Below are 27,576 nucleotides of genomic sequence, written 5' to 3'. Positions count from 1 at the left end.
AACACCCAGTTATGTACCGAAACACACATGAACATAAACACACACACACATACACACACACACACACACACACACACACACACACACACACACACCAATACCACTACCACCATCAGAGGCCAAGAAAACCTGATTTCTAATACTATTGTGCATTTACACTACAGTGGGGGAACTTCAGTGATGTTGGAATTAGTATTTATTAAGACTTCCTAATAAAAGTACATTTCCTTTCAGATAAAAATGCTTTAGTGTCATTATTCTACATAACTATGTCAGAGACGTTACCTCCAGCCAGTGTCTAGGTTCTTTCCAGTAGCTGAGGACACCCTTGGTGGCCATCCCCCAGAGCTGGAAACAGAGGTGGGTCACATTGAGTACCAGGAACACCAGCTGGGAGGGAACAGAAATAAATGAGACTGCGGAAGGTTCAGCTAGGTTGTTTTTTCAAGATCTAAACTTCTGGATGGTTCGGTCCTCCCATCGCCATTTCTGTGGATCCTTCTCGGCAGCATCTGGTGAGAAGTCAGCCCTGCAGTAGGTGCCTGGGCAGCTTGGTATCACTTCACACTAAGCACTCTCAGAGACCCAATTCCATGTGAAGCATCAAGACGTGATATTGAGCCTGCAGACCTAGAAATAAGGCATTTGGGTGTCCACAGCCACTACTAGCTTGCCATGCCAGCCTGCCATTTAGTCAGAAATTTCAGGAAACTGAAACCCATCAGCAGGGTCTTTGTGCTTCCTCCGTCATCTTTGGGGGCCATGTGTACCGTGCCTTGTGGGTCCACTCTAATGAACTGCAGGCATAATCAGAACCAAGCTGGCTTTGGTTACTAAGGGAAGGTGTGAAACAGTGGGACTGTGCTATGTCATACCAGAGACTGCGTCTACACCACAGTGGGGGACCACAGTGACATTGGAAGTAGTGAGTATTTTATAAGACTTAAAGTATTTTTTCCTTTCAGATAAAAATACTTTACTGTCATTGTTCTGCATAAAGGAGAGGTTACCTCCAGCCAGTATCTCTGTTTGCTCTGTAGTGTAGAGCCAAAGAAAGGGCAGGAAATGGACATGATCTTCTAATCTCTTGACATTTTGTCTACTATCTATCTATCTATCTATCTATCTATCTATCTATCTATCTATCATCTACCATATCTATCTGTCTATCTATTATCTATCATCTATTATTTATTTACTTATTTTGGTGCCTGAGACAAGAGCTTCTCTTAGTCCACACTTCTGTTTCATACTTGTCCTTAACTCTAGTCCCAGCCACGGCTATCTCTAACAGTCCCTAGACTCCTTTCCTTTCCTGGAGGCAAGTAGATTTGACTTGTCCAACTCGCAGAGCATGTTTCCTTTGCAAAGAAATGTGAAGTAAGAAGATACAAAAACAGTTGCATACAGTGGGGTGTGTGTGGCTTCGGAGTCTTGTGGCATACAGTGGCGGGTGGCTGTGCAGTCTTGTGGCATACAGTGGCGGGTGGCTGCTGAGGCTTCTGACTGGTCAGTGAAGCAATGTGAACCACTGACACCTGGTGCTATGGACTGGTGGGGGCAGATATCTCCAAATTAATAGTTTGGAGCCTCAAGCCCCATGATGTCTCTATGTGTAGGTAGGCCTTGATGGAAGTAGTTCAGGCTAAGTTCAGGCATGAGCGGTGCCCTGCTCCTATGACACTGGGGTTTATATACATACTGAGGCCAACACACACATACTTTCTCTTTGTTTACTGGCACAGAAAAGGAGCCAGGCTATGTGACACAGTGAGAAGGTGGCTTCTCACCATCCAGGACAGGAGTCCTCACCACAGCCCAGCTTTCCCAGCACCTTGGCCTTGGGCTTGTAGCCGCTGGATCCTTGTGAAATAGTTGCCTTTACTTAAGCCACCCAGACACTGAGCACTAAGTTGTCCCATTCGCCTTACAGGGATACGTGGCCATCCCCTGGTAACTGTCTGAAACTTCAGTAGTCCCAAACCCTATTAGTACTATAACTTTCTTATAAATACATAGCTAGGTATGATAAAGCTTAATTTCTAAATCTGACATAATAACTGATTAGCAGTAATAACAAATAATACGCCAGAACAATTGTAACAACACACTATAATTATACAACAATACATTACTAGGTTGTTTAAAATGTAGGCATTATTTTCTTCTGGAACATTCCATTCCATATGTTCAGAGCATGGTTGATTATAGAAAGTTAAATGTTGAATGATGAGGGATGACAGTATTTTGTTATGGTGGCTAAGGCTAAGACGCCACAACGAATTTAGCATATCATGGAGATTGAATATTTGAGCTCATTTTGCATGTGATGGTTGGTTTCCCTATTGGGGATCTTCCTTGTCTTCAGCCCCAGAACTTATTCTATGAGTCATATTGCATGAAAAGGACATGAAAGGGCGAGCTGGTGGAAGTGCCCTCGTCTCATACCTTAGAGGTGTTTAGCCCCAGGGAGGCAAACTCACCTCAGAAAGCATAAGTAGGTACTGCGGGGCTGAGTCACTGTAGAAGATGCTGAGTGACTCTACCAGGGATGAGGGGACGAGACCTCCCGTGGCGGGAAGTTCTGCGCCTAGGGTCACACTTGCGAAGAGTCGGGTTGGAGGGTTGTAGAGAGTGAAGTGCACAGACACGGCCCTGGTGCTGTGGTCGATCCACCCGCTGGCCCTCAGGGCACTCAGAGCTGCATGGACTTCGTGCCTGGAAAGCAGCCCGGGGTTCATAGGGAGGGCAGGAAACAAGACTTGGGAGTCCAGGGAAAATCCCATCTGTGGCACCACGCCCCAAGCCCCGATACAAGCCTTTACGGGGACAGCTGAGCCCTAGCCTTCAGATCACCGCACAGGCAGTCCTCTTACGTGGCACCTCCACACCTGGCACTCACTGCCTCTCCTTCCCTCTTCTTCCTTTTTCCTGTAGCCGCAAAGATGTCATTCTAGCCAATGATGGCTTCTGGCCCTCACCTATGCCCTGTGAGGAAGAGACACCCACCATCCCTCCCCGAGGGCTCACAAATACTCACATCCTTCTTTGTGCAGTGGACTGCATGGACACAAAGAAATCACACTTTACTAATTCACATTTAGCAGCAAATCATGCAGTGTGTGTGTGTGTGTGTGTGTGTGTGTGTGTGTCTTTGGTTGATTTTTTTTTTTTGAGGCAAGGTTTTTCTGTGTAGCCTTAGCTATCCTGGACTCACTTTATAGTCTAGGCTGGCTTTGAACTCACAGAGACCCACCTGCCTCTGCCTCCTGAGTGCTGGGATTACAGGTGTGTACCATCATGCCAGGCTCTGTGCCCTGTCTTTTGTCTTTTGTTTTTATTTCTCCTGGCATACCACTGTAACCATGCCAATTGATTTCCCATACAAAGCCCCATTCTGTGGTGAGAGTTGCCTTATGAGCTGGGCCTGGGCATCCTGCGGAACTGCCAGGGCATCTGACTATAGGCTGGACTTCAGGAAGCATGCTATATACATGCTGAATCTATATCCACTGGAAGAGCCATTCCTTGTCTGCCCAGCGCATCTGAAGGCAGCATTTGTGGCCCTCTCAGAATCAGGGGAGGAAGAGCCAAGGCCATGTGAGTACCCTGCTGGGCACAGGGCAAGCAAAGGACAAAGAGTCAGTTGACTCCATGACTTGTCCTTGCAGCCACTTGTAAAGAATGTTCCATTCTGTTCTCCTTTATGCACTTGGGACTGAACACTGAGTCTGTGTTCTTCCACATGATTGTTCTGATGCAGGAGTGCCGCCTAGTCCTTAGCAATGCTGGTCCTTTCCTGGCCTGCCCAGAAGCTGAGCCTATAGCAAGCATGTCCCACCTAGCAGCACAGGGCCTGAGAGGAGGGCTTACTGATGCTCACAGACCTTGTTCTTCCTAGGCTGTGCACGTAGCTCTCTTTCTTCACCCCACCGACCTCAGGACCACCAGGAGTCATATTTCGGTTCTCAAGGTCAAGGTCACGACTACTTGTAGGGAGTGTATTTTCCATGAGCTTTGAGATTGGCCTGGGAGGCTGGAGCACAAACCATCAGTCAATCAAGTAACCACAATCAATCCCTGTCCACGTGCGCTGTGGGGCTCCTAAGCTCTGTCCACACACAGGGCAGCCCCGACTATGTGATCAGGGACCCCGTTACTCTCAAGGACCATTCTGCAGCCCGCTTTCTCAGACCAGGAGGATCCAGGCCATGTCTGCTCAAGGCTGCCGCTGAGGAATTAGGTGGGCGGGGCTGGACAATCTGCAGAATACTGCACTGAAGACTGATGCTGGCTCAGGGCGCCCTTTGCCATCAGAATATTCATACAAGAATATTCTAGCTTCAGGTTTTTAGAAGAAGAGTTTTTTTTTTTTTTTTTTGCATAGACTGCCAATTCTAGAAGTGAGGAGAACAGTCCTCGGGCAGATTCCAAAGGGTGCAAGAAGATGCTTGGAAAGGAAGGTTGACCCTGGCACCTGGTAATCTCCCAGCACCTCCCAGCTGTGGGAGGAGCTTGACTCATCTGCTGGCCTCTGTCTCGGAATCCCCAGTGTACTTACCCTGCATGTAGCACCAGCAGAAACCCTCAACTGCTTGATCACTAAAGGGCCTATTAGGTGGCACTGCCCTCCCAGAGCTCCAGGCTGAAAGAGGAAGAGACTGGGTGTAAGAGCATTGCGAACTTCAGTTGACATCCTCCCCCCCCATCCCCCATCCCCGCCCCCCACAGAGGATTGCTGACAAGCTGGGGAGGCGCAGGTCACTGCATCTGTGGAATCCCCTGAAAACCCTTCTGAGGATGCGATGAGCACTCCAGAAACCAGCCTTCTGAGGATGCGACCATGACTTCCTTCTCAGCCACCTCTTTGGGAAAGGAAAGCATTCAGATGCCTTCCCCTTGAAGTCCCCCTCACGAGAATGACCCCTGGCATCTCCACGACACTCACGGAATACAACAGAATGAAACGAGGGGCAAAATGTTTCGGGAATATAAGACAAAGTTCTTGTATTTTTTAAAAAGGGGAGAAGGAGCTAGCGCACTCCTTTGATCCCACCTGCAGAGGCAGGTGGATCGCTGTGAGTTTGAGGGCAGCCTGATCTACAAAGCGAGTCCAGGACAGCCAAGGCTACACAGAGAAACACTGTCTTGGGGGGGAAAAAAAGAAAAAGGGGAGAAGGTGAAATATGAATGAGGGATGGAACAATACAAATTTGGGACCAACCTTGTCTTTTTCTGGAAGCTTCCCTAATGCTGCTGACTTAGCCATGGCTGCCTCTCCTACTCCTGGTACTCCTGAGCCCTTGCCTTGCTAGCAGCAAACTAGGTTCTTCCTCAGTCTCACCCTGAACCCTGGTAAAGTGTTCAGGCCCTGCTTGGACTGGTAAGCATGGACCAGAGTGTGCAAATGGCTTAACACTGCCTCCAGGCAAGGAGAGTAGCAAGTTTCTTTGCCCGCCATGGTGCCATGGAGCAGACCCTATGTCATATTGTGGTTCTCCTCGCTGCCATATGGCCTCTGACAGACAGGAAAGGATGCGCACCTGAGCTCCAGCAGAGGGTCCTTCTGGGGGAAGCCCATCCAGCAATGTGCTCAGAGTCCAGCCCCACCAGTCATCTGTGCTGCTCAGGTCTCCCAAGGGGTGATTGGCATTTCTTAATTCAAGAACAAAACAAAAAGTGTACATGAATCTGTAAGAACAAGTTCAAATGTGGGGGGGGAGGGGCAGGAGGGAGGTTGCTTTTGTTCTGCCATATTTTCCTCACTCACATTCTTGGTACTCTGTGGGAATTAAGACAAAGCCATCTTTAATACGAGGTACAGATCCAGAATTCACTTTGCTCCTCAGTGGGAGAGAAAAGAGAAATGGTAGGAAAAAAAAAACCTTATTCATTCACTCAACAAACATTATTGTGTAAATACTATGCACCAGACATTCTTCTAGACACTGGGAAATAAGATCAAATCCCTGTCCTTGTATGGGAAAACAAACAAATTACACACACACACACATACACACACACACACACTTTTATGTGTATATGTTTGTGTGTATATATACCCAGCCTACAGTAACAGTTTGAGTGAATGATATTTTTACTTTATAGTGGTATAAAGTTTCACCCAGCAATGCTTCTGTTTTTTTACTTTTAGCACAGTATCCAATTCTGTGAGATGTTCAACACTGGATTATGAGGCAGGCTTTGCCTTAGGTCACCAACTATGGGTGGATGGAATTTCCTGAGCACTCACAGCAGAGGTCAGCTGAGATACAGACAGCAGGTCATGTGCGCCAATGAGCACCAGCCAAAGGCTGCTTGCAGGCATCTCTTGCAGGGACATGACCTCCATCCCTTGAGGAGAGCCCCAGCAGAAGAATTCACACTGCAAGAGCTGGCAGGGGGATACTTTGGGCCAGAGAGTCTTTGCCCAGGTGTGGGGCAGGGACTCCTTAAGGGGGCTTTGGGAGGTGACATTGAACAGGGTGCTGTAGTTTCTTACAACCATGTAAAAAAGCTGGACAATTTGATCAAAAGGAACCAAGGACAGGGAAAAACATTCAAAATATGTTAATAGAAACAATTACCCCCATTAGCAATTTATATACACTATAAACAGGTTCAAAATTTCTATAGCACGTGTGAACAAAAGCCCAGGAGCTATTGAGCCAACTTGTTTTAGTTACTTACTTTTCTCCCCTTCCTTCTTTCTGTTCATCCATCCATCCATCCTTCCTTCCTTCCTTCCTCTCATCCTCCCTCCTATTCATGTGTGTGTGTGTGTGTGTGTGTCAAACACCAAAAGAGAGAACTGGATTCCTTGCAGCTGGAGAAACAGGCATTTGTGAGGTGCTCAGCCTGGTGCTGGGAACTAAACTTGAGTCCTATGGAGGCACACTATGCACTCTTGACCACAGAGCCTTCTCCAGTTCCCTAGTTCCCTTTTCTTGAGTACAGATTTCCTCCTACCCATCCACGTATTTGTTTTGTTGTTGTTTTGGAAGCCTAATTTATGCAGAGCTTCTGCTGACTGCTAGTTCTCAATTACACGCTTCTGTGAAAATTTGGCCAACCTTCTTGTCAAATTCTGAACACATGGGAGAGCTGCAGAGGTATCTGGAGGCTGAGATGGAGAAACAGCATTTTCCAGAAAAGAGAATCAAAAAGGAGGCAGAGGCGGGGTAGGGGCACAGATAAAGCTGATACAGCCCTGAAAATATTCACGGCCCTTGGGAGAAAGGGCCGTATAAAGTGACAGTGGAAGGGCAAGAGGCAGGGAGGAATATTTGGCAGACAATATTGCACACCTGTCCCTTAGTATGCCCCACATCTGTTTTAAAACACAAAAACAAACAAATAACAGACAAAAATCTAGTGTACATTTAATAGCCATACAGAGTTCCTGCAACACTTAAAATATACGAGAATCATTTATTTTTATGTGTATGGATGCTTTCCTTGCATGCATGTCTGTAGGAACCAGGCCCGACTGGGCCTGTCTTGTTGTTTCATGTCCTGTTTTTAGCAGCTTCCGTGTCTGTGTTTATGTTGGTTAGCTAGTCATGTTTACTGCTCTGAGAACGCATCCCTCCCCTCTTCGAGACTTTTCCTCCTGTGTGCAATCACCTCTTGAGGGATTTCACCTTCGAGTGGCATTCCTGTTTTGCTGCCTATAAAAAGGCTCTTTGGACACTGAATAAAAGCTGTTGCTGCTGCCGCCACTGCTGCTGCTCTCTTAGCATGAAGGACCCACTGTTTTTTGTTTTTGTTTTGTGTGTGTGTGTGTGTGTGTGTGTGTGTGTGTGTGTGTGTGTGTGTGTTAAATCCACAGTCCCTCGCCCTTGACTCGGTACCGCAGTGGTGTGGGCGCCACACGTCTGTGCATCACATGGGTGCCTGGTACCTTCAGAGGCCAGAAGGGGGCATTAGATGCCCTGGGACTACAGTTACAGATGGTTGTGAGCATCCATATGGGTATAAGAAGCAGGACCAGAGTTCTCTGGAAGAGCAGCTAGTATCCTTAACCACTGAGCCATCTCTCCAGCTCTTTTTGAGGTGCTGGGAAATCAACACCAAGGTGGCTTTGGCCACATTAAGCATGTGACTTACCATTGAGCTACACCCCCAAGCCCAAGCTTGCTAATTCAGAGAAATATTATCGCTCCCTGATACTTGCTTTCCCTTGGGACAACATTAAAGAGACTGCCAAGAAACACCTGCTGTCACCCAGAACTCATGAATCCCCTCACAAAGCAACCATCGCCTGCTTACTTGCTCCTGGCTCACTGGAAAGCAGGAGGTAAACCAAAGGGTCCAAGCATGCCCTGGTCCTGTGTACACTAATTATAGCGATTATATATCAAATGGGTCAGAGTGCCTGTCCGGCAAGGGGAAAGAGCATCAGCAGTCACCTCCCAGGGGCACTGGGATGGAGGCATGGCGGCTTCTGCCCCACCTCTAGTTATTGGTCCTTTACTTGTGGCTTAGTTTTGTTTTGTTGACTTGGGACTTCATGAAGACTTTAAGTAAGTTCAGAAGTACTTCACATACAAATTAAATGTGACACCATTTGATATTAGAGTAATTTTGTTGTTGTTGAAGACAGAAATCTGTCATCTCATCTTCTTAGCTTTATAAAGGATGCTGCAGCAGCCAAGAGCAAAGGACTGCCAGCCACAGGGAACCAAGAGAGCCCCCTGGATTCCACAGGATTCCTTTCTCCTCAGCTTCACCCCCCCCCCAGCCCCAGGAATGCTACAAATAACAGCCTCTCAGGACTTGTTGGTTTTTAGGATTTGGTACTATGGGGATTGGTGAGGCAGAAAGAGTGCATTTTAAACATTCCATTTTGAGCCATGATATATAAATATGGCCCTGCCTTGTGACCAAGGCAAGAGGCAGCAAGGTTTTCCTTCCTTGTGGGAAAAATAAGGTCTCTAATCCCACCTAAATCAACATTTGAGAGGTTTATCCAAATTTTTGAGGGACATAGGAATTTTGCATCTTTTATCTCAGTTGGAATATTTGACAATCAAGAGGCATATGAGAAATGCCAAATAAAAGGAATTCATGAAACATGAGATAAAAATAAACTAGCTAAATCAGTGTTTATTTGTGTGTTTTGATTTCTATGTCTAAAATAAAACAAAACAAAAACAAACCCAATATGGTCTCTTTGTTTTGCTCACAGTGCCCCCTCCTGGCATAAGCGATGCCCTTGTTCAGATGGAAGAACTAAATTGTTGAAGTAGAAGACATTGAACAGGGCAAGTCCAAGTGCTGGGATGTCCGTGCAGTTCCTTGCTAAAGAGCAACATGATTGTAAGACTAAAGGGAATGACATTCATGAGTCACCATCTAGCAGGGTGTCAGTGTTCCTCCGTCTTACGGAATCTAAAAGTATGTCCTTAAATAAAAAGATGAAATGGATTTTACTACCATCCCTTCCTGCCAAACATGTAATGAATATATTTACATAAAAATGAATGAGAATCAAAGGCAACATATTCATAAAAATGCCACAGAGCTGGGCATTAAAATATTCTCTGCAGGAAGGGAAAGGAAACCCCAGAACTTGTAGAACTGTTACACTCCCTGTCACTAGGCAGTAAGCAGTTATAATTCATATCGCCAGAGTCAAACTGCCTTAAAGAAACTGCCTGGTTGATAACTTTCACTGACATAAGAATGTTCTACCAAGTGCATGCACTCATCTCCTTGGGCATCCTCATTTCAGGGGTGTCAAGACCTCAGAAAGACACGCACATGTCAGATGCCATGGGAGTGTGCTGCTGCCCTGTACTGTTCCCTTAGACAGTGCTTACTTAGGATGGAAATCGGCTGCATTTAGAAGCAGGAAAAAGCAAATGAACACTTGAGATGTGGGAGAGAGCCTAGCAGAGAAGTGCACTTTGAAACTGCATGTCACGAACCATGATTTGGGACTATAGCCTTTGGTTGAAGAACACTGATGCTTTTCTGCAAAGTAGATGGTATGACCCTCTTGGGCTAAGAACTTCTTTTATTATTGACCCAGATGAGATGTTTAGCACCTGCCCAAGGTCTTCAGATGGAGCCCTCCGTTAACATGGGTAATTAGACAGCCTTTCCCAGACTTCATACGCAGGCTGCGATGAAGAACCAACCTCACCCCCATACACGCACACACAAGACAGGGTTTCTCTGTGTAGCCTTGGCTGTCCTGGACTTGCTTTGTAGATCAGGCTGACCTTTAACTCACAGCAATCAGCCTGCCTCCACCTCCCGAGTGCTGGGATTAAAGGCGTGTGCCGACCTTTCTCTAAGCACAGCCTTGTATACCATGAACTACTGCAATACCCCCTCCACCCCAGGATCTGCAGGAGCTCCCCCAAACCTCCTACCTTGTAAATTCCTTCCTGATGGCTTGATTGAGGGAATATTCTCCTGGGCAGAATCTCCCATAAGTGATCAACACAAGCAGCAGTAACATGATGCTGTGCATGATGATGTCTCTGGGAAGAGAGACTGCAGAGTTAGCGGCTTTGGAGGCCGTGAGCGTCCACGTACCTATTTCCCTTCAGAAAAGTACATTAGGGAGCAGGGCATCTGTGCCCCTGTAGGGATATATTACTAAAAGTCATGAGATGGATTAAAGTTTGTGTTTATTCTTAGTCTTTTTAGAAGACCCCCTTTCCTCATTTTCACTACTTCTTTGAGAACTTCCCACAAAGCACTTTGATCGTTATCATCACCTCAACCCAACATCTTCTAGATGGCCCCACCTTCCCTACTCATTCAATTTTGTCTTTTTTTTTTTTTTTAACCCATCAAGTGCAATTCATGCTGCGCTTATACTCAGCAGTGTGTGGCCATCCACTGGAGCTTGGTCGACCTACCCGGGCCACATCCTTAAGGAAAACAGTCTTTTCTTCTTCCACCAGCTGTAAGTTTCCAATAGCGCCTCAGCTAGAAAGGGGATTTCAACACCTCTGTGTTGGTTTTGTTCTTTTACGTTATCAACATCCAGCGTTCCCCGGTGCCGTTTTGAAAAGACTGTTCATTTGTCCATTGAGTTGTCTTAATGCTTTTTGTCAATAAAACAGCTTGGGCTTACTCATGGTCTGTTTCTGGGCTCTCTCTTCTGTTGCCTTGATCCAGGGGTCTGTTTCATTGGTCTGTGATCTATTGTTTCACCCAACAACCCACAGCAGTTTCTGCAGCTCCCTGGTCTATATTAGGAGTGCACAGCATCAGCCCTCCAACTTGGTTCTTTTTTCAGGATTGCTTTCCTTATTTTAGTTTCTTTGTTACCCCTAGTCATTTGGGGAACCAGGCTGTAGGTATCGGTTTTGTGTAGCTTATGGGATTTGGGTGGAGTGTGCTGAGTCTGCAGGTCGAATTGGAACATGGTGATGCACTGGTCTCTCCAGTTGACATGCGTGGTGTATTCTTCAGATTTCTTTTTAAATCAGAGTTTTGCGGCACTGGGTGTACATTTTTATTTGCTTGCTTGCTTATGTTTTTTATTGGAATACTTGAGTTTCTTCAGTGCTACAGGAAACAGCACTGTACTTTCAAGTTTAACTATTTTTCACTGCAGGCATGTAGGCATGTATGTGTGCTTTCTCCTATGTGGGTGTATGTGTGCATGCTTACATGTATGTAGGTACACATGTGTGTGTAAGCCAGGAGTCAACTTTGGGTGTTGTTTTCTCACAAGCTGTCCGCCTTTTTTTTTTTTTTAAGATAGGGCTTCTCACCAGAGCCTGTAGCTCACTGATTCTGCTGGGTTAGCTAGACAGAGATGCTCCTGTCTCCACTCCCACAGTGCTGCAAAGCGCATGCCTGGTTTTCACATGGGTGCTGCGGATGAAACTCAGGTCTTCATGTTTGCACAGAGAGTTCCTCCGTCTCCCCAGCCGCAGGTGCTTTTTAACACTGGCTGTATCTTAGAAGCGTGTGCTTCCTACCATCTACCGGGAGGCTGCTTGCTGTTTGCCTTTTGAATCACCAATCCTCCCTTCTCCACCTGGGCTTCACTGGCCCATATTTCCATCTGATGTTCAGTAGAAGTGGGGAGAGTATCAGGGAGCCACCCACACCCTTTGTTTGTCTAAGGAAACCCTCTTTCCTACTTCAAGCTCATGAACTTTCCCCCATTTCTTTCATGAGTGAACACTTGATTCTGTCAAACACAGTTTGTGCATCTGTTGAAAAAGCTATGGTTTTCCTTGTTTAGTCCATTAATTACGGTAGATTCTCTGGCCACTTTTTGGCCCAGGTGTCTATAATCTGTAGCTCCATTTTGTTACAATTGCTTTGCAGTGTACTTGTTGGACAAACTGGTTCTCTGCACTGTAGACTTGTCAGTTTGCCTCCCCTTGTCCTTATTCATTGTGATCTGAGTGTAGACTACATGTTACCATGGAGGAAAAAACAAAACAAACAAACAAACAAACAAAAAACAAACAAACAAGGAAAGAGTCTCATCTCTTTTTGTGTTGACTGCTGTTCATGTGCAATGCCCACATTCATCAATCTCTTTAAGACTGCAAAAACCACTCAGGTTCTGAGTGGGCCATTTGCTTTCCTGGGCTCTGGCTGGAACACCTCTGTGAAGAGAGCAGCCTTGTCCCGCTGTGTGTTTCTTGGAGGGAGGCAGACTGGGTAATCTCTTTTCCTAATGTTTTAAAAGTTGGTTTCTGAGCATCTCATGGTTGGGTGCCACTCTAAATTGGCATCATTACCATTACATTTTGGGAGTTTCGGTTCACACAGGTGCTGCCTTTGATTCAATGCCACGCTGCGCCATCTTTGATGGACATGGTCTCTTCCAATGGCTGCTGGGTCCTCCGCAATGGCTGCTCATTCTCATTGATTTCCTCCTTAGGAAGTGATCTAAATTCTCATGTATACTTTGTCACAGACCTCAAGCCAGGAGCCAGGTTGTTCCTAGTTATTTTGTAAATGGACACACCAAGAAAAATAGCACTCTATTATTTCACCCTTATGGATTTTAATTCATGTTGAACACCATAGGATTTTGGTATTTTTGAGCTAGAAATCATGTTTCCTTTCTCTCATTCTATAAACAAATCTTTTCAAGGACAGCAACAGTGACAAAATTAGAAAGCCATGCGATGGCTTGTCTGCCTTCTCCCACAGTGTGACACTAGACTGAAGGATGATGCCAGTGCTCCACTGATGGATCCAGCAGGCATTGATGTGTTGCCTCTGGTTTCAGTCTCCATTGAACCATCAGGGTTGTTTCCTAACTTTCCTGACTGTTCTATGCATTTCTCATTAAGATACCACCACAGCATCTTGTCTTTTGCTGTGCTGAACAGTCTGGTGTTGCATCTTACCCAACTTACAAAAGACAATGGCTCTTGATGCTTAGCTTTACTATTGGCTACTTCACTAAATTTGCTTCTGCTTGTGATTTTTTAAAATCTTATTTTTCTGGGATTTCCCCCCAGATGTTTTACTAATGACATCTGCAAAAAGAGTTAGTTTTGACCCCATCTGAATCTACTATCTCTAGCTGTGTTCTCCGGTGTCCACTTTGGCGTGGATTCTGCCTGTGACTCTCTCAGCATGAAGCTGGATTTCTCAGCTTTGCTCTGCTCAGCTCAGCAAGCTCTGAGGGCATCAGCTAACCAGCATTCCAGATGTTACGCACACCTGTGAACTGGGGTATGTGTGGTGTGACCCTTCAGGAGTGCTTGACCCTCCTGTTCTCAATGCTCAGACACCTACAGTTCCCTTCCTGTCCTGCTCCGGCAGAGTGCAGTGCTCAGGGCACTGGCTACACAGAGCTTACCATACCCGTGTGATTTCGAGGTTTGTCTGTGTGTGTGTGTGTGTGTGTGTGTGTGTGTGTGTGTGTGTGTGTGTGATTTAGGCCTGCCGAGCATGTTTTTGGTGGGCTTGGTTGGGGGTAATCTAACTACTCTGCTTTTATAGGGAGATTGAACAAGTTACAAGTCTTTGGCAGAGCCTTGTCTTCCTAGAATTTTTTTCCCCCTCACTTTGAATGTGATGCTGTAGTAATGCCATGGCTCTCTGTGTTGGAAATGGATTTGTTTCGGGCCATGTTCTTTATTTAAGGGAGCTGGTCGTGTGCAGGTGATGAGCGAGGATTTTAAAGAAAGGTGATTAGCTAGAGGTGACATTATGTACTTTAACAACATCATTGTGGGAAAAATATTTGTACCTTCGAAATTCTCAACAGACTAAAGTCATCTGGGATCTAGAATTCAGAATTGACAGGGTTCCTTCAGGGACTGTTGTTAGTGTCCACCACAGATGGGGAGGGGAGTGGGTACCAGCGACAGGAAGAAGCCTGGATGAAGTCTAATTTGGAGAGGCTTGTCTCAGGAGCATCGTTACTAAATTTCACGTTTTACCTAAAAATTTGAAATGGATTTTGTGTTGATGCCCAGAACATGTCCATGTAAAGTGTAATGCTCAGTTGCACAATCAACACCTATGAAGAGGTGTGGCATTTGCTCCTGGGTTTTCACAGCCCTGTGTATCCAGCTGAAGGAGAGTACCAGGTCTAGTGTTGAGCACGGTGTGATGTGAGGGGATGAAATGTGATGCATGTGAGTCCACATGGCTGAGGGACCTGAGGGGCAGGGCTCTGGGCCACTGGTTACAGGCAGGTGACAGAACAGTCACCTCCAGGGCAGTGTCTCAGTCCCTTGCACGCTGGCACAGGCTGAGCCATGGGAAAGGAGTTTCCCAAGTGCAGCTCGAGATCTCATAACTATTTGTTCCCTCTGAAGAGAAGGCAGGGCCAGAGAAAGCCCACTGTATTCTGACCAGCACCCACCTCAGGGCTGCCTGCAAGCGGCTCTCTCTCCTTAGCTTCTCCCTGGTCACGCTGAGCTTGGCCCTGGATGGTGGCTGAGTCCAGCGCAGGTGGCGTTCTCGTTTTCGGGCAGCTAAGACCTGCGGTGGTGGGGGTGTGGGGTGTGGAGAGAGCACCATAATACTGGGGTCAGCACTGGAGAGAGATGGCCCTTTGGTGTCCTTGCCAACCCAAGAGCTGTCATCGCTGCTCTGTGCATTGCATTCAGGGGACAAAGAGGGACTTTGTACAGTTAACACACACTGTGTTGTTGGGGAGGCAATGGGAGAGATGGAGTAGACACATTTGAGAACTCTGCTCATGTCCCAGGCCAGCTCCTTTGGCAAGGACTGCATCTGGGCTATTAAAAAGCATCACTTCACACGAGAGAGGTATGTTCACTGCTTTTCAATCCCAGGGGCAATTGCCTCTGGTATTTGCATAGTAGTTCCTGTTAGAGACCCTCAAAGACTGGAAAAGTGAATTTAAGCAGTTTGCTTTAGTATGAAATGACCTTTGGTTGCCTTGTGTAAGAAAGGCATTATTGCTTCCATGTTGTAGCTACACGTGTTTATGAATAGGGCTAACAGTAGCTAACAGCCAAGCCCATGGGAAATAGTCACCCATTCATTTCTCACTCGTCTGCTTACCCATTCTAGGCACGTTCAGGGAGCAGCCCCTGGGCCCTCTGTCCTTCCTCCCAGAGCTGCTGGGCTTCTGAGAAATACAGAGCAAGTGCTATGAAGTGAGCCTTGGGGGCTGGGCTCGTGCTTCAGATATGCCTATATTCCAAGGACCGTGCACTGTGGCTGGGTGCATGGGAGTCTCGGCAGGTGGGGCATCACAGTCTTAAGGTGGTGGCAGGCACAGGTCTGGGGCATCAGGCCTGATCAGGGCTGAAGATAGACTAGCTAGCAAGGGAAGCTCTCTGGTTGCCTCAGGGCTACACCCAGTGGCTGGTGCTGACAGAGGTAGGAAGACTTGGAGGATGAAAGGAAAGCTGGGAGCCTGCAGGTGTGTAGAGAGTAGAGCTGTGCCGTTTCTCAGAAGCTATGGTGTTGAAGGGTGGGGCCAGAGAAGGCATAGAATGGGACCGCACTTGGGACTCGGAGACTGCTAACGTCTGTGTGGAAGTGAGAGAGACGTGTGTGCATTGAGAAGCCAACGATCTAGACGTTCTCTGAACTGTGACGAGAAGTTATACTTTTCATCAGCCTCTACATTTTCAAATGCACTCATTTCCTTGTGGCTCTGATATTCCTGGGATTGGGGTAAAGGTAAGGAAAGAAGCATGAGAAATCCTTCATAGTGGGAACAGAGCAGTTCTGATCCCCTCTCACACATACACACCCACGGCATGCTCACCCTTTCAGCCTCCTCAGCACTGTCAGGACCATAAGAGCTAGGAGAAAGAGGAATGTGGGTTTTGGAACGTTCTTCCAATTCCAAATCCAGGTCCTTGGTTGCATCACATAAAGACTCCATAAAAAACTGGCTGTCATGTTGTCTTCTCCAAGCAAAGGCCAGTGCTGCCAAAGAGATCTGAAAGAGAGGTGCCACAGAGCAGGCATCTCTTTGTGTCCCTCCCACATAGAGCCATCTTTCTGGTCTTGCACTGCAGGCTGCCTTCATCTCATACAAGATACCAGAAGGCACTACCCTGAGATCCCGAGCACTTAGTCGCTAGGTGTGGCCTTCACTAAGAAACTTACTTGGGCCCACTCCCTAGTGGCCCCAAATTCATAAACTGAAAATAGAGGCAAAATGGTTCCTCGTTTTGGGGATTTTTAAAATTCTGAGTACCAGGTTGAGGTGGAGCTTGGCCCAGGGCCTGGCTCCCAGATTTTCTTATCACATCTAATTCAAATTATGAAGAGCATACTCCTACCACCAAAAAAACACAGCCCCTGGCCAGTCTCCTCCCCTCCCCCCTCTTCACGAAGGCACCTCCACCACAGGGGAGATTCTTACCATGAGTGGCTGGGTGACAAACGCACAGCAGACCACAGAGAGAGACAGCAGGTGCAGCCACCAAATACACTGCACTGTCACAAACCTGCGCAGAAGAGGGGTCTGTCAGCACCTTCATGAGAGTAAACTACCCACGAAGACAGAGTTACAGTCAGAGGATGCCTTCCCTGCTAGGGGACATGGGGTGTGCTTGAAGAGGGGCTGTGGGATGGGTACCAGGTCTGTTGATCTATCAAAATGGAGTCCGTCCCTGTTGAGGGAACACCAACCTCCCTGCAACTTCCCAGCGCCAAGAATAAAAAAGTCTGAAGTCAGGACAGAGCACAGACAAGGAGCTGGGAACTCTGGATGGTGTTGGTGTAAAGACTCCACATTTCCTCCACATGCCGCCGGATTAAGCCAACTGGGGTGTGAAGAAGCTTCTAGTACCTGTCCTGTCCTGTCCTGTCCTCACATAGTGGTCAGGATTACAGTTGGAAGAAGGAACATTGGCAGGAAGAAAGAGCCTTGAGTGGCCGCCCTCCTCATGGGTTAGGGACATGATGTAGGCTTCTCCAGAGCCACAAAGGGTGGCCCAAGCTACACAGAAGCCAGACGAAGAGGAACGCATGGGAAGGGCTAGTTAGGATCTATGACATGCATCACAGACCAGCTCAACAGTATACATTTTTTGTTTTGTTTTGTTTTGTTTTTTAAACAATACCAGACAATAAATGGTTGACTTTGGCCAGCATCAGGGATTTTCCTCTGTTAGGCTTAGTGGCAGAATGCCCCACCCCCCAATTTTAGTACCCACCCCTAAGCTTCTTGTTTGGTCTAGACAGAGCTTCTGTTGAAGACCTGGCAGTGCCAAGTGACCCTTTGGGGTTTGCATATGATGGTATTCACCCTCAGAAGGGATGGAGTAAGGGAGAAAATAGAGACGTTGGTAACTGCATGGGTTCCCTGAAACATGTGCATCTCTCCACCGATCCTAGCCATCTATCAAGTATGTGCAGATACCTAAAATCCTCAGTCACTCACCTGTAGCCTAGGAATCCTGTCCCCAAGCCACAGGCCAGGGAAGCCAAGCCACAGATGGCCCAGGCCACAGAGCTCGGCCAGAGCAGATAGACCCTTGACTGCTGGCGCCCAAGTCCTTCAAAACCACCGCCGGGGGCTAAGGAAGAGCAGGATGGAGATTAGCAGGCTGGCAGACCTTGTCATGCCCACACCGACAGTGTGATGGGAGCTTGCCACCATTGTTGGGCCACAGGGTATCACACATACGGTCACATATTATTTGAGGTGTATCTGTAAGGAAGGTCCAGAGAGGACAGTGACCTTTGAATCAGTGGGCGGGGCAAAGCAGATAGCCCTTCCCCATGTGGGTGGGCCTCATTCAAATCAGTTGAAAGTCTAAATAGAACAAAAGGGCAAAGAGAGAGTTCCTCCTGTTTGATGAGGCTCTTTGAACTGGGACATGGTCTCTGCCTGAAAAGCAGGGCTGGCAGTGGGAAACGAGGACCATGGAGCTGGCTGATGGAGCTGGGTCATCTTGAACTGTACTTTCTCTGCATAGTCCACAGTGAACTTCTCTTCTTGAGTTCTGGCTTCGCAGCCCATCTCTGTGCCCAGCATACCTAAGCAGGGGTTTTGGGACAGCCTGCCAATACTGGTGCTGCCATCATAAGCTTGCCTAGCTGAGTACTCCTAGACATGTAGACATGACCTTTTTCCTTCGCCCTTAGTGTGACCTGTACGGCAGGCACAGCCTTGGCCAGTTGAGCACACAGACCTTGCTGACCACTGTCTACACAGCAGCGCCCATCGCGTGCCCAAAGCCTCTGTTGACCATTTGTCCACACACCATGCGTCCCTGGAGCCCTGCAGTTATATGGTGACACCCCTGTCCTCCATCCTTACACGGCCAGGTTCGTCAGGCCCTTCCATCCCAATGGTCAGTTCCTGGGACCCAGGTTCCAGCGGGACTCAGCCCTGACTCCACTGGCACAACCTTCCCTATTACCTCCCCTCCTCTTCCAGCTCGGTGAGCCCCTGCTATAGTCTGAAGCTGGAGCTGTTACTCTGTTTTGCATAGAAAGAAGTGGAGCTTTGACTTGGAGAAATTTAACAGGTGAGGTTATCGTGCTGATTTTTAAAAGGATTGGATTGAGCCTGTAAGCCAGACTCAGCAGGACTGGACTAGAGACAGACATTATGGTTAGATAGGCCTGGGCCTGGACCCATGCTTGGGTTTTAGAGAAGAACAGAATGTTTAGTGTCATGTGGACCAGGTACATTCTGCTTGCTCTGCCTCTCCGGATGGGCACAGACCACTGTTTTGTCAGCGGGAACGGGGGCTACTCAGTACAGCCATAGGGGGATGTCACCTTGTGAACTGGGAGAAGAGTGGTGCCTCGTCTCTCTCTGAGCAAGCTCTTTATCCCTGTGGGCCTCCGATGTAAAGGGTAAACAGACCACACCACTGCTACTGGCTGCCATCCTCCAAGCCCGGTCAGTCTCGGGGAGAATGTCTGATGCGGGGTGCTGAAATTGTGACAAGGTCAGGCTAAGTCAGTGCCACTTTTTTCTGCCGTCTCTGAAACACCAGTGACCATTGAAGTCAGCACTGAGGACAGGCATGGATAGACGGGGCCCTGCCAAACATAGGGCTCAGGTAGCCTCCCTCCCTCCCACCCATTCACCCTCCCTCCCTCCCCCGCCTCTCTCTTTCAAGACAAGGTTCCTCTGTGTAGCCTTGACTATCTTGGACTCGCTTTGTAGACCAGACTGGCCTCGAACTCACAGTGATCTGCCTGCCTCTGCCTCCCAAGTGCTGGGATTAAAAGTGTGCGCCACCATCGCCTGGCTTCAGGTGGCTTTTCAAAGATGTTATTTTCTGCCCCTGGGCCAGCTCCTTTGTGCCCAACCTCTGATCTATGGAGCCAATGCTAGAGGTCTCCTGGCAGCTGTAGGCAGTCAGGTTAATAGATTATAAAACCTACCAAAGGAAGAAAGGTTGGAGGGTGAGGGCCAGAGCATTAGTAAGTACTTAGGAGTGGGTTCAAAGGGCATGCTGAGCAAGTGGGGCCCGAGAGCACCTTGCTTAGGAACAGGGAGTTGGGTGGGGTGGGGGTCTGTGTGCTATGGAGCAGTGAAAACCACTGCCTGGAAAGTGTGGGAACCAGGGAAGCCCTGATGTACCACTGCAGGAAACAACCTACAAAGGGCACCAGCAACCCAAGGGCAGCAGCACACAGAGCCCCAAACAAAATCCCAGTGCAATGCAACCACAATGATAACATTAGAAACTGTTCCTCATTTGCATAGAGTTCTGGGTCCATAGGGACCTGTCCCATCTAAGCTCTGTCTACAGAAAAGGCAACACAGACCGTAGCTTTGGTTCCCCATTGGCTCTCCTCCTGTTCTTCCATAGGCCCACCAGGATCTCACTGGACGCACCTACAGGACTTCCCAGATGCTGCTGGTGTGTCCCCTTACCTAGCCCTACCTAGTTGACACTCCCTTTCCTTCATCTGGAAAATGGCCTACACTCTCTGGAAGACCAGCCCTTGCTATTCATTGGATCCAAATATGGTCAGGCCACAGCCACAGGAAGATGCCAGAGAAATGTAGTTTTTAGCATCTGTGGTAGTTTGAATGAAAACAGCCCTATAGGCTCATAGGGATTGACACCTCCCACTGGAGATTGACACCTCCCACTGGAGGTGTGGTCTTGTTGGAGTAGGTGTGGCCTTGTAGGAGGAAGTATGTCATTAGGGGGTGGGCTTTGAAGTCTTATATGCTTAAGCCAGGGCTAAGTGCGTCTCATTTTCTTCCTGCTGCCTGTGAATCCAGATGTAACTCTCTTGCACCATGTCTGCCTGCATCTCGCTATGTTTCCCACCATGGCAATAATAGACTAAACTTCTGAACTGTAAACCAGTTCCAATGACATGTTTTCCTTTATAAGAGTGGTTGTGGTCATGGTGTCTCTTCAGAGCATCAGAAAGACTAGCTAAGACTGTTAGGAATTGGTCTTGTGCTTTGTGTATTCAGATGCTACAGTGGCTCCCAAGATCTGGTTGCTATTCAGCTTTGGATCCCAGGCAAGGTGAGCTGGGAGAGAGAGAGAGGAGAAGGAAGAAGTTGAAGATGACATGGCCTGATGGAGCGGATCCAGCCCAGAAAGGATGACTTATTGGCAAGTAACTTGGGGTGTAGCTGGGAAATAGAAAAATAGCTTAGAGCGTTAATGTCTGCCTAGCTCTAATGCTTCAAAAATTAATAAAATAAATCATAGTCCCTCGGTGTTAATTATTTTGAGAGCTAGCTGGGTTAAAGAAAAACTGTTGCCTTCTTAGCTTCATGACATGAAGAGAGCATCTTATGCCGTAGAATTAGCAACTGCGTGTCACATCACTTACCTGGGAGAGCTGCCTCGAATCTGGTCTGCCACTGGGATCAGGGGCTGATGGGGGGAAAAAAGCAAATGTATGATTTTGAACTAGGCACAGCTGTGGTCCTACCAGAGCTGCTTCTGTCTAGTCCTCACCAGAGTGAGCCTGAGAGATGAGGCAGGCCTGGGAGGAGGACTTTGATGTCTCCACCTTGATATGGGCCTGGTCAAGCCCTCAACCACCCAGTGCTACTCATGGGTAGTTATGGAGCAGGAGAAAATTGTGTAGCTAAAACATTAAAAGGGCCATAAGGGGGGAAAGTGATCAGTGTGGCTATCAAGGTTTTCAAAAGGGGACTAGTGAAGAATAGGATCTGGGAGAAGGAATTTGATCCCTATAAAGCCATGTTTTCTTGCCAATGTGGTGGCTGGCTATGGCTCATATCATTCTGGAAACGGTGGTTACAAGATTATTGTCTGCAAGGGATGATGGTCCAAGAAAGAAAAGTGGCTTTAAATATATCTAGTGATGTTTCTTTTCAATGAACAAGACAAACAGAAAGCAGGCCTGCACTGCCTACTTAAGAGACTGGCCCCTGAGGACCAGCCAGCAGCATAGCTTCTGTTCTTAGTTCACCGTACCCCGAGATGCCTCTGTCTCCACTCCTCTTAGAGGCCACTGTGACACAGCCTGGGGATGCCCTCTGGCTTCCTGTGAAGTAAAGAAGTTGGCTGGTAAGGGCCTCCCACATCAGGGGTCTCCCCCGGAGCACAGGGCCACACAGCTGCAGTACCTTGCTGAACCTGAAGAGCAGTGACAGGAGCTGTGCAACTGGACAGGCCAGGAGGGTGCACAGGAGACCCAGACTGAAGGATTCCAGGGTGATGTAAGTGAGACCCACATCCAGGGGGTGCTGCAATGGTTCAATCACATGGCTGTTAGGCCCCTTGAGCCCAACACGCAGAATTCCAAGAGTATTCAATATGAGTATGACTCCTGTTTGGTTAAAGCCCTTTCTCCCAGAAGCATTGCCTCCACCGTGGGGGAGTAACAAGACAAAATGTTTTTCCTCCTAAACACATCTGTGTGAACTGAAGAAATGCTTGCCGAGCACCCACAAGACCTGGGCTCAGCTGGCTAAGTCCTGATTACAATCCTCACAAAAGGTGCTAAGAGCTTCAGTATGTCCCCAGCAGAGGAGGAGATGACATCCTGGACAGACCACTGGAGGTGACCAGGGTAGCCGAGCTCTCCAGAGAGCCCCAGCAGGTCCCTCCATGTCTCTTGATGACATTTCTTTACCATTGTTTGTTTATTGTTATAAGTTCTACCGATATATTTTTATATTTGAAAATTCTGCATATCTTTAAGCGTGATCATATCTGCTGCCACACAGAGGATTCACCACGCCCTGATGACGGACAGATGACGGAACTCAATTGTGACACAGCTACTATATTCTTGTATTGTCCAGCCGTCTGGAGGACCATGGGAAGCCGGTGGCTGGCCCCGTGAATGATCATGACTTTATCATAGAAAACAACCTTGGGCTGGAGAGATGACTCAACGATTCAAAACAGGCATCGGTCTTGCAGAGAATCCTAGTTCGTTTCCTAGCACCCACATCAGGCGGCTCACGAATAACCTGACACTCCAGCCACAAGGGATCTGTCCCCTCCTTTGGCCTTTGAAGGCATCCACATTCATAAGCTCATGTTCTTACCCTCCTCGTAACATGTGTACCCATAATAAAAAAAAAATAATAAATAAGTCTTCAAAAGAGATTTAGCCTGCTTCCCTTCAACTTGAATACCATGCTGTGAGGAACCCAGGGTGTGAATTGTCACAGGGACGGTTGAGGGCTTGGAGACCCTCCCAGCTTTGCTTCCAGCCATATTACCAGCTGGTCCACTCAGCACACTGCTAGATTCCTCCCCCTACCTCAAGCAGTTCTCCATGATCTCCAATAAAAGAAGAACAAACTGTATGCCTAAGGTTAAGAGCACTGGCTGCTCTTCCAAAGGTCCCAAGTTCAATTCCCAGCAAGTACATGGTGGCTCACAACCATCTAGAAGGAGATCTGGTGCCCTCTTCTGGCATGCAAATGTACATGTAGGCAAAACACTGTATACATAAATCTTTAAAAAAAAAAAATTAGGATGCTACTGTGGGGGAAATTGCTGACTCCTACCTGTTCCCGGGCTCCCACAGTGACCAGGGCAGTGAGGCAGGAGTAGACACACAGCAGGCAGAAGGACACTGCAAGCCTCTGTGTGTGTAGGTAGCTGCTGGAGTCGGGCTGGCTATATAGCGAGAGCCAGATGTGGAAGTCCTCCAGGTACTCCGTGAACTTTGAGTAGAAAAGCTGAAGCAGAAGCCACAGGGGTTTTCTCGGACACAGACACACGCACGAACAGAGTGGGATCCCGACTCTTAGAACTCCAAAGCTTCTTGGCTGAAAGCTGGACACTTCCTGGCTACCACGTTGGTGCAGGTGGCTGCCTCTCATGGTGACTGGGTCTGCCTCCTTCCTTCCCACCCCACCATGTCTGCAGCAGTCACTGGACTACACCTTCACCACCTGAACTCCTGCTGTTGTTTCCGAAGCTTTAGTACCAACGAGTTCTCTGCTTCTTCCGTGCTAGCTTAGAGAGACGTCTCTCCTCTCTTAGCCCTCCCACCATTTCTTTCCTTTCTGATCCCAAAAGACTTTCTAAATATCTCCGTCCTCAGCACTTTCCACAGGGCACAGTCACATTTTAGCTGGGCACCAGCCCTGGGTGCACAGAGAGCTGGGACTGACTTGCCTTACACTGGCTACGGCCCAGCAAGCAGGTGGTAATATCACTGAATTTTAAGTTTTTTAATGCAACTTAAATACTTTTTGGTGCTAAGCATTCTAGGAAAGAGCTATTTATAAACAGAACTGATATTAATATATACAATCAGGATAATCAGCAAATATCTCGAAGCAGGTTTTTTAATAGACCGAGGAGGTATCGTTTGCATGTAAATTCCCAGGTGACCACTGATTCCAGGGACCCAGCCATATGGGCTCACAGATGACTAAATCAGTGCAGGTAGGTTTCTCACCCAAGGTTCTCAAGCACAACAGCTGGGGAAGCAGCTGTGGAGATTATTACCCAAAGGATGCCACAGCTAAGCAGGACCTTTATTTATTTGTTTTTGTTTTTGTTTTTGTTTTTTGAGACAGGATTTCTCTGTGTAGCCCTGGCTGTCCTAGACTCACTTTGTAGATCAGGCTGGCCTCGAACTCACAGCGATCCACCTGCCTCTGCCTCCCAAGTGCTGGGATTAAAGATGTGCACCACCGTGCCCAGCAGTGGGCCTCTATTTAAAGTACTGAAAATTTTCTACGCACCATGGCTGTTTGGAAATTATTGTTTCAAATTCATATTGGCCATGTTTTGTGCTAACTTGGCAATGCCAGGTGCTCACCACAGTAACAATGGAAAGAATAAGACGCAGTGCCCAGGAGATGTCAGGTTGACAAGACAGCTCAGAGGATAAAAGTGCTTGCTGTTTAGCCTGGGGACCTGAGCCCAACCCCCAGGACCCACATGGCAGAAGCGGAAGAACCAATTCCTGTAAATTGTTCTCTAACTTGTACATGTCGACTATGACATGCCCACATACATGGGCACAAAGCAAATAAATAAAAATGTTGTGAACATTTAAAAAAAAAAGAAAGAAATCTTTCTTCAGAAACACACGTCTCAAAGAAGTGTCTCTTGTGGCATTTGCTGTCATGGAAATAAATGAAAGTAACTTGTGGCCTTATAATAAGTAGCCTCAGCAAATAGCAGCACACAGTGGACTACTGCATGGCCTTTTAAGTTATTTAAAGAAAAGTCAGGGAGAGATTTATTCTAAAATATTGAATATAAAGTGTGAATGTTTGCAAATGGGCCAGTGCCTATCAACAGGGAGTAAATGGCAATATTCAGAAAACTAAACTTCATATTTGGTCTGTGAGATCATAGGTAATTTTGTCACCTATGGGCACTTATTTACCATTTAACATTGCAGTCATGGGCATGTCTGTATTCTCTGACAGTGTACTTGTTTATGGCAGATGGGTTGACAACAAATCTTTAATTTGGACCTCTTGGACAGAAGTTCTAGAAATTTGTTATTGATGCAGATCAAAGAAGAACTGCATTACTGTAAAGATCACTAGGTGGCCAAGGCTTTAATGCAGGCTAGTTGCCCAGCTGATTCAAGCATCTTGGGGCTGTGGTACTCTGCAGCCATTTCCTGCGAACTGACACGCCCCCTCTTGGAGGAGAAGGGTGATGCTAAGACACTGGGAGCTCACAAACAAGAGCATCATAAATATCCTTTCCAAGATTAGAAAAGCAATTGCTATGGAGAGGATTTTCTGGTGGGGCTGCCTGCAAGCAGTGAGGAGCTACAGGGATGCCACTATAGGAGTCACCACCCACGCTGGGGTCAGTTTCTTAGTGATGATGTGGCTTCTGTGGAGACACCCACCCCCTTACAAGTAACTGATAAACTGGTTGGCTAGCCAATATAGACTCAGATGGAGTTATTTCTTTGGTGTGCTGTCGGTCCCCCTCTGGGCGACTAGACTTTTGCTCGCGTTCTCTCCAGAAGCCACACAACATGCGCACCTTGACAGTTAACAACTTTAGAAAAGTTCAAGTCACAACTTTAGAAAGAGGAGAGGTGGGTACCAAATAATACCAGCCATTCTGGTATGTCACAGGTCACCTGCGTGGGGCCTACCTTCCAGAAACCGAGACCACGGCTCAGGCAGAAGAGCTCTCGCTGAACACGGCCATCACATGCGCTCACAGCCAGCCAGCACTGAGCAGGGAGGAACCAAGCTTGTCCTGAGCGCAACTCCTTAACCATCACGTGGCTGATGAACCAGCTTGGGGAAGTCCCACTACTGTCATGCCAGAGGTGGATCTTCTGGAGCGGACCCAGTTGCTTAGGGGTGCTAGTGACACAAAGACATGTCATACCCGCCATGTATCTTCAGTGCCTGTAAAAACCTCACCGACTCTGACAGGGTTCCAATTAGCCCTGTGACTGGTGAGGGCACACAGGCCTTCAGGATCCACTCTAATGCCCCCTTTTTATCATCAGTTTACTTATCATGGTTTCAGTTATCAAGCACAGATAAAAAACGACAATGGAAAATGAACAATCCCAAATCTTGAAGTTTCATTGCACTGTGCTTTTAGAGCAATTCTACCTCATCACCACTGGCGGATAATCTTATGCCTCGCCTCATTAGTAACTCATGCTTTATCTTAGGTTTAGATGTCAAAGAACAACCGAGCAGGTCCAGGGTGCAGTGCCCCCTACTGATGCAGGACCGCATCTCCTGAAAAGGGAACGGCTATGACGTCCTCCATCCAAGTCACTCAGCTCTCCATCTGTGTCTGTGTCTGAAATGAACCTTTATGGTCTTTATACGAATATGCTCCAAAATGAGAAATTTTATATAAATAAAATTTATTGTAAATAAGTTATAATAAATATCTTAAGTAAATTATAATAAGTATAGACAGTAAGAGAAAAATGACCAGTGTTTTTTAAGAATGTCAGGTGCTTAACTTCTACCTTGATAAATCATCTCTCTTCTCTGACTCTCCGTCCTCATGATACCATGCAGATGGCACTAAGTAATTTAATCAGGTTTTGTGACATTAAAAAAAAAGCCCACGTATTCTAATACAGAAACTTAGTAAGCCTCTACTTTTTTTTTTCCTGCCTTCACCTCCCTTCCCCTTCTCCCACTCGTAAACAATCCATATTAGCCTATACCAAAGAATAGAAATATTTCATATGTTAGGTAGGCTTTTAATTCCAGCCCCCAGGCAGTTGCAAGTTCAAGGCCAGCCTGGTCAAAATAGAGAATGTCAGACCTGCTGTGGCTACATAGTGACAACCCGCCTTTAAAAAAAAAAGCAAATTAAAAACAGGACCTTCCTACGATTTTAAGTCTGCGAGCCAGTGATCATTACTCTTTTTCTAGGCTTCACCATCAAGATTGAACATAGGAATGATGTTCAGAAAGCCAGTGATCTCTACGCAGCATCTCTGAGATACTCCATTCTGACCGGCCCCTTTCCCAAAGCATGTGGTTGGAGTAGCCAGGAGTACCTCACGATAAAGGTGTGCCTGGAATTCCTTCCAAATAAGGGCTTCTCTGGACAGCAGAGTTCTTTGGTTTCTGAGAGTCCATTTTCACCACATAAAACAATGAAAACCTTCAAACAAACACAGACATGAGAGCTGAATATATGCCATGGGAGGGGGGCGCTATGGGGCCTGCCTGCACAGTTTGCAGAGCCCTCGCTGACCAGGGCTGATATCCTTCAGTGTAGAGTC

At 47.3% G+C, this 27,576-nt stretch overlaps 1 protein-coding gene across 1 annotated transcript in view; it reads right to left on the bottom strand.

Moving 5' to 3' along the window:
* PKD1L1 (polycystin 1 like 1, transient receptor potential channel interacting) overlaps positions 1 to 27,576 on the bottom strand; it is a 129,827-nt gene that overhangs the window by 22,494 nt on the left and 79,757 nt on the right. The window contains exons 32-48 of the mRNA XM_084800090.1: positions 27,349 to 27,455; positions 25,960 to 26,176; positions 23,381 to 23,554; positions 21,983 to 22,102; positions 21,831 to 21,900; positions 21,217 to 21,260; positions 19,180 to 19,336; positions 17,831 to 17,966; positions 16,808 to 16,892; positions 16,202 to 16,378; positions 14,819 to 14,937; positions 10,383 to 10,493; positions 5,544 to 5,655; positions 4,562 to 4,645; positions 3,888 to 4,036; positions 2,484 to 2,718; positions 286 to 390 (exon numbers count right to left, since the gene is read on the bottom strand). Coding sequence (XP_084656216.1) covers positions 286 to 390; positions 2,484 to 2,718; positions 3,888 to 4,036; positions 4,562 to 4,645; positions 5,544 to 5,655; positions 10,383 to 10,493; positions 14,819 to 14,937; positions 16,202 to 16,378; positions 16,808 to 16,892; positions 17,831 to 17,966; positions 19,180 to 19,336; positions 21,217 to 21,260; positions 21,831 to 21,900; positions 21,983 to 22,102; positions 23,381 to 23,554; positions 25,960 to 26,176; positions 27,349 to 27,455 — 2,202 coding nt within the window. The remainder of the gene's footprint in view (positions 1 to 285; positions 391 to 2,483; positions 2,719 to 3,887; positions 4,037 to 4,561; positions 4,646 to 5,543; positions 5,656 to 10,382; positions 10,494 to 14,818; positions 14,938 to 16,201; positions 16,379 to 16,807; positions 16,893 to 17,830; positions 17,967 to 19,179; positions 19,337 to 21,216; positions 21,261 to 21,830; positions 21,901 to 21,982; positions 22,103 to 23,380; positions 23,555 to 25,959; positions 26,177 to 27,348; positions 27,456 to 27,576) is intronic.

The sequence above is a fragment of the Acomys minous genome, assembly GCF_964271855.1.
Source record: "Acomys minous genome assembly, chromosome: 10".
Classification (NCBI taxonomy): Eukaryota; Metazoa; Chordata; class Mammalia; order Rodentia; family Muridae; genus Acomys; species Acomys minous.
The sequence above is the reverse complement of the archived record's forward strand: the minus strand, read 5'-3'. Positions and strand labels throughout refer to the sequence as shown.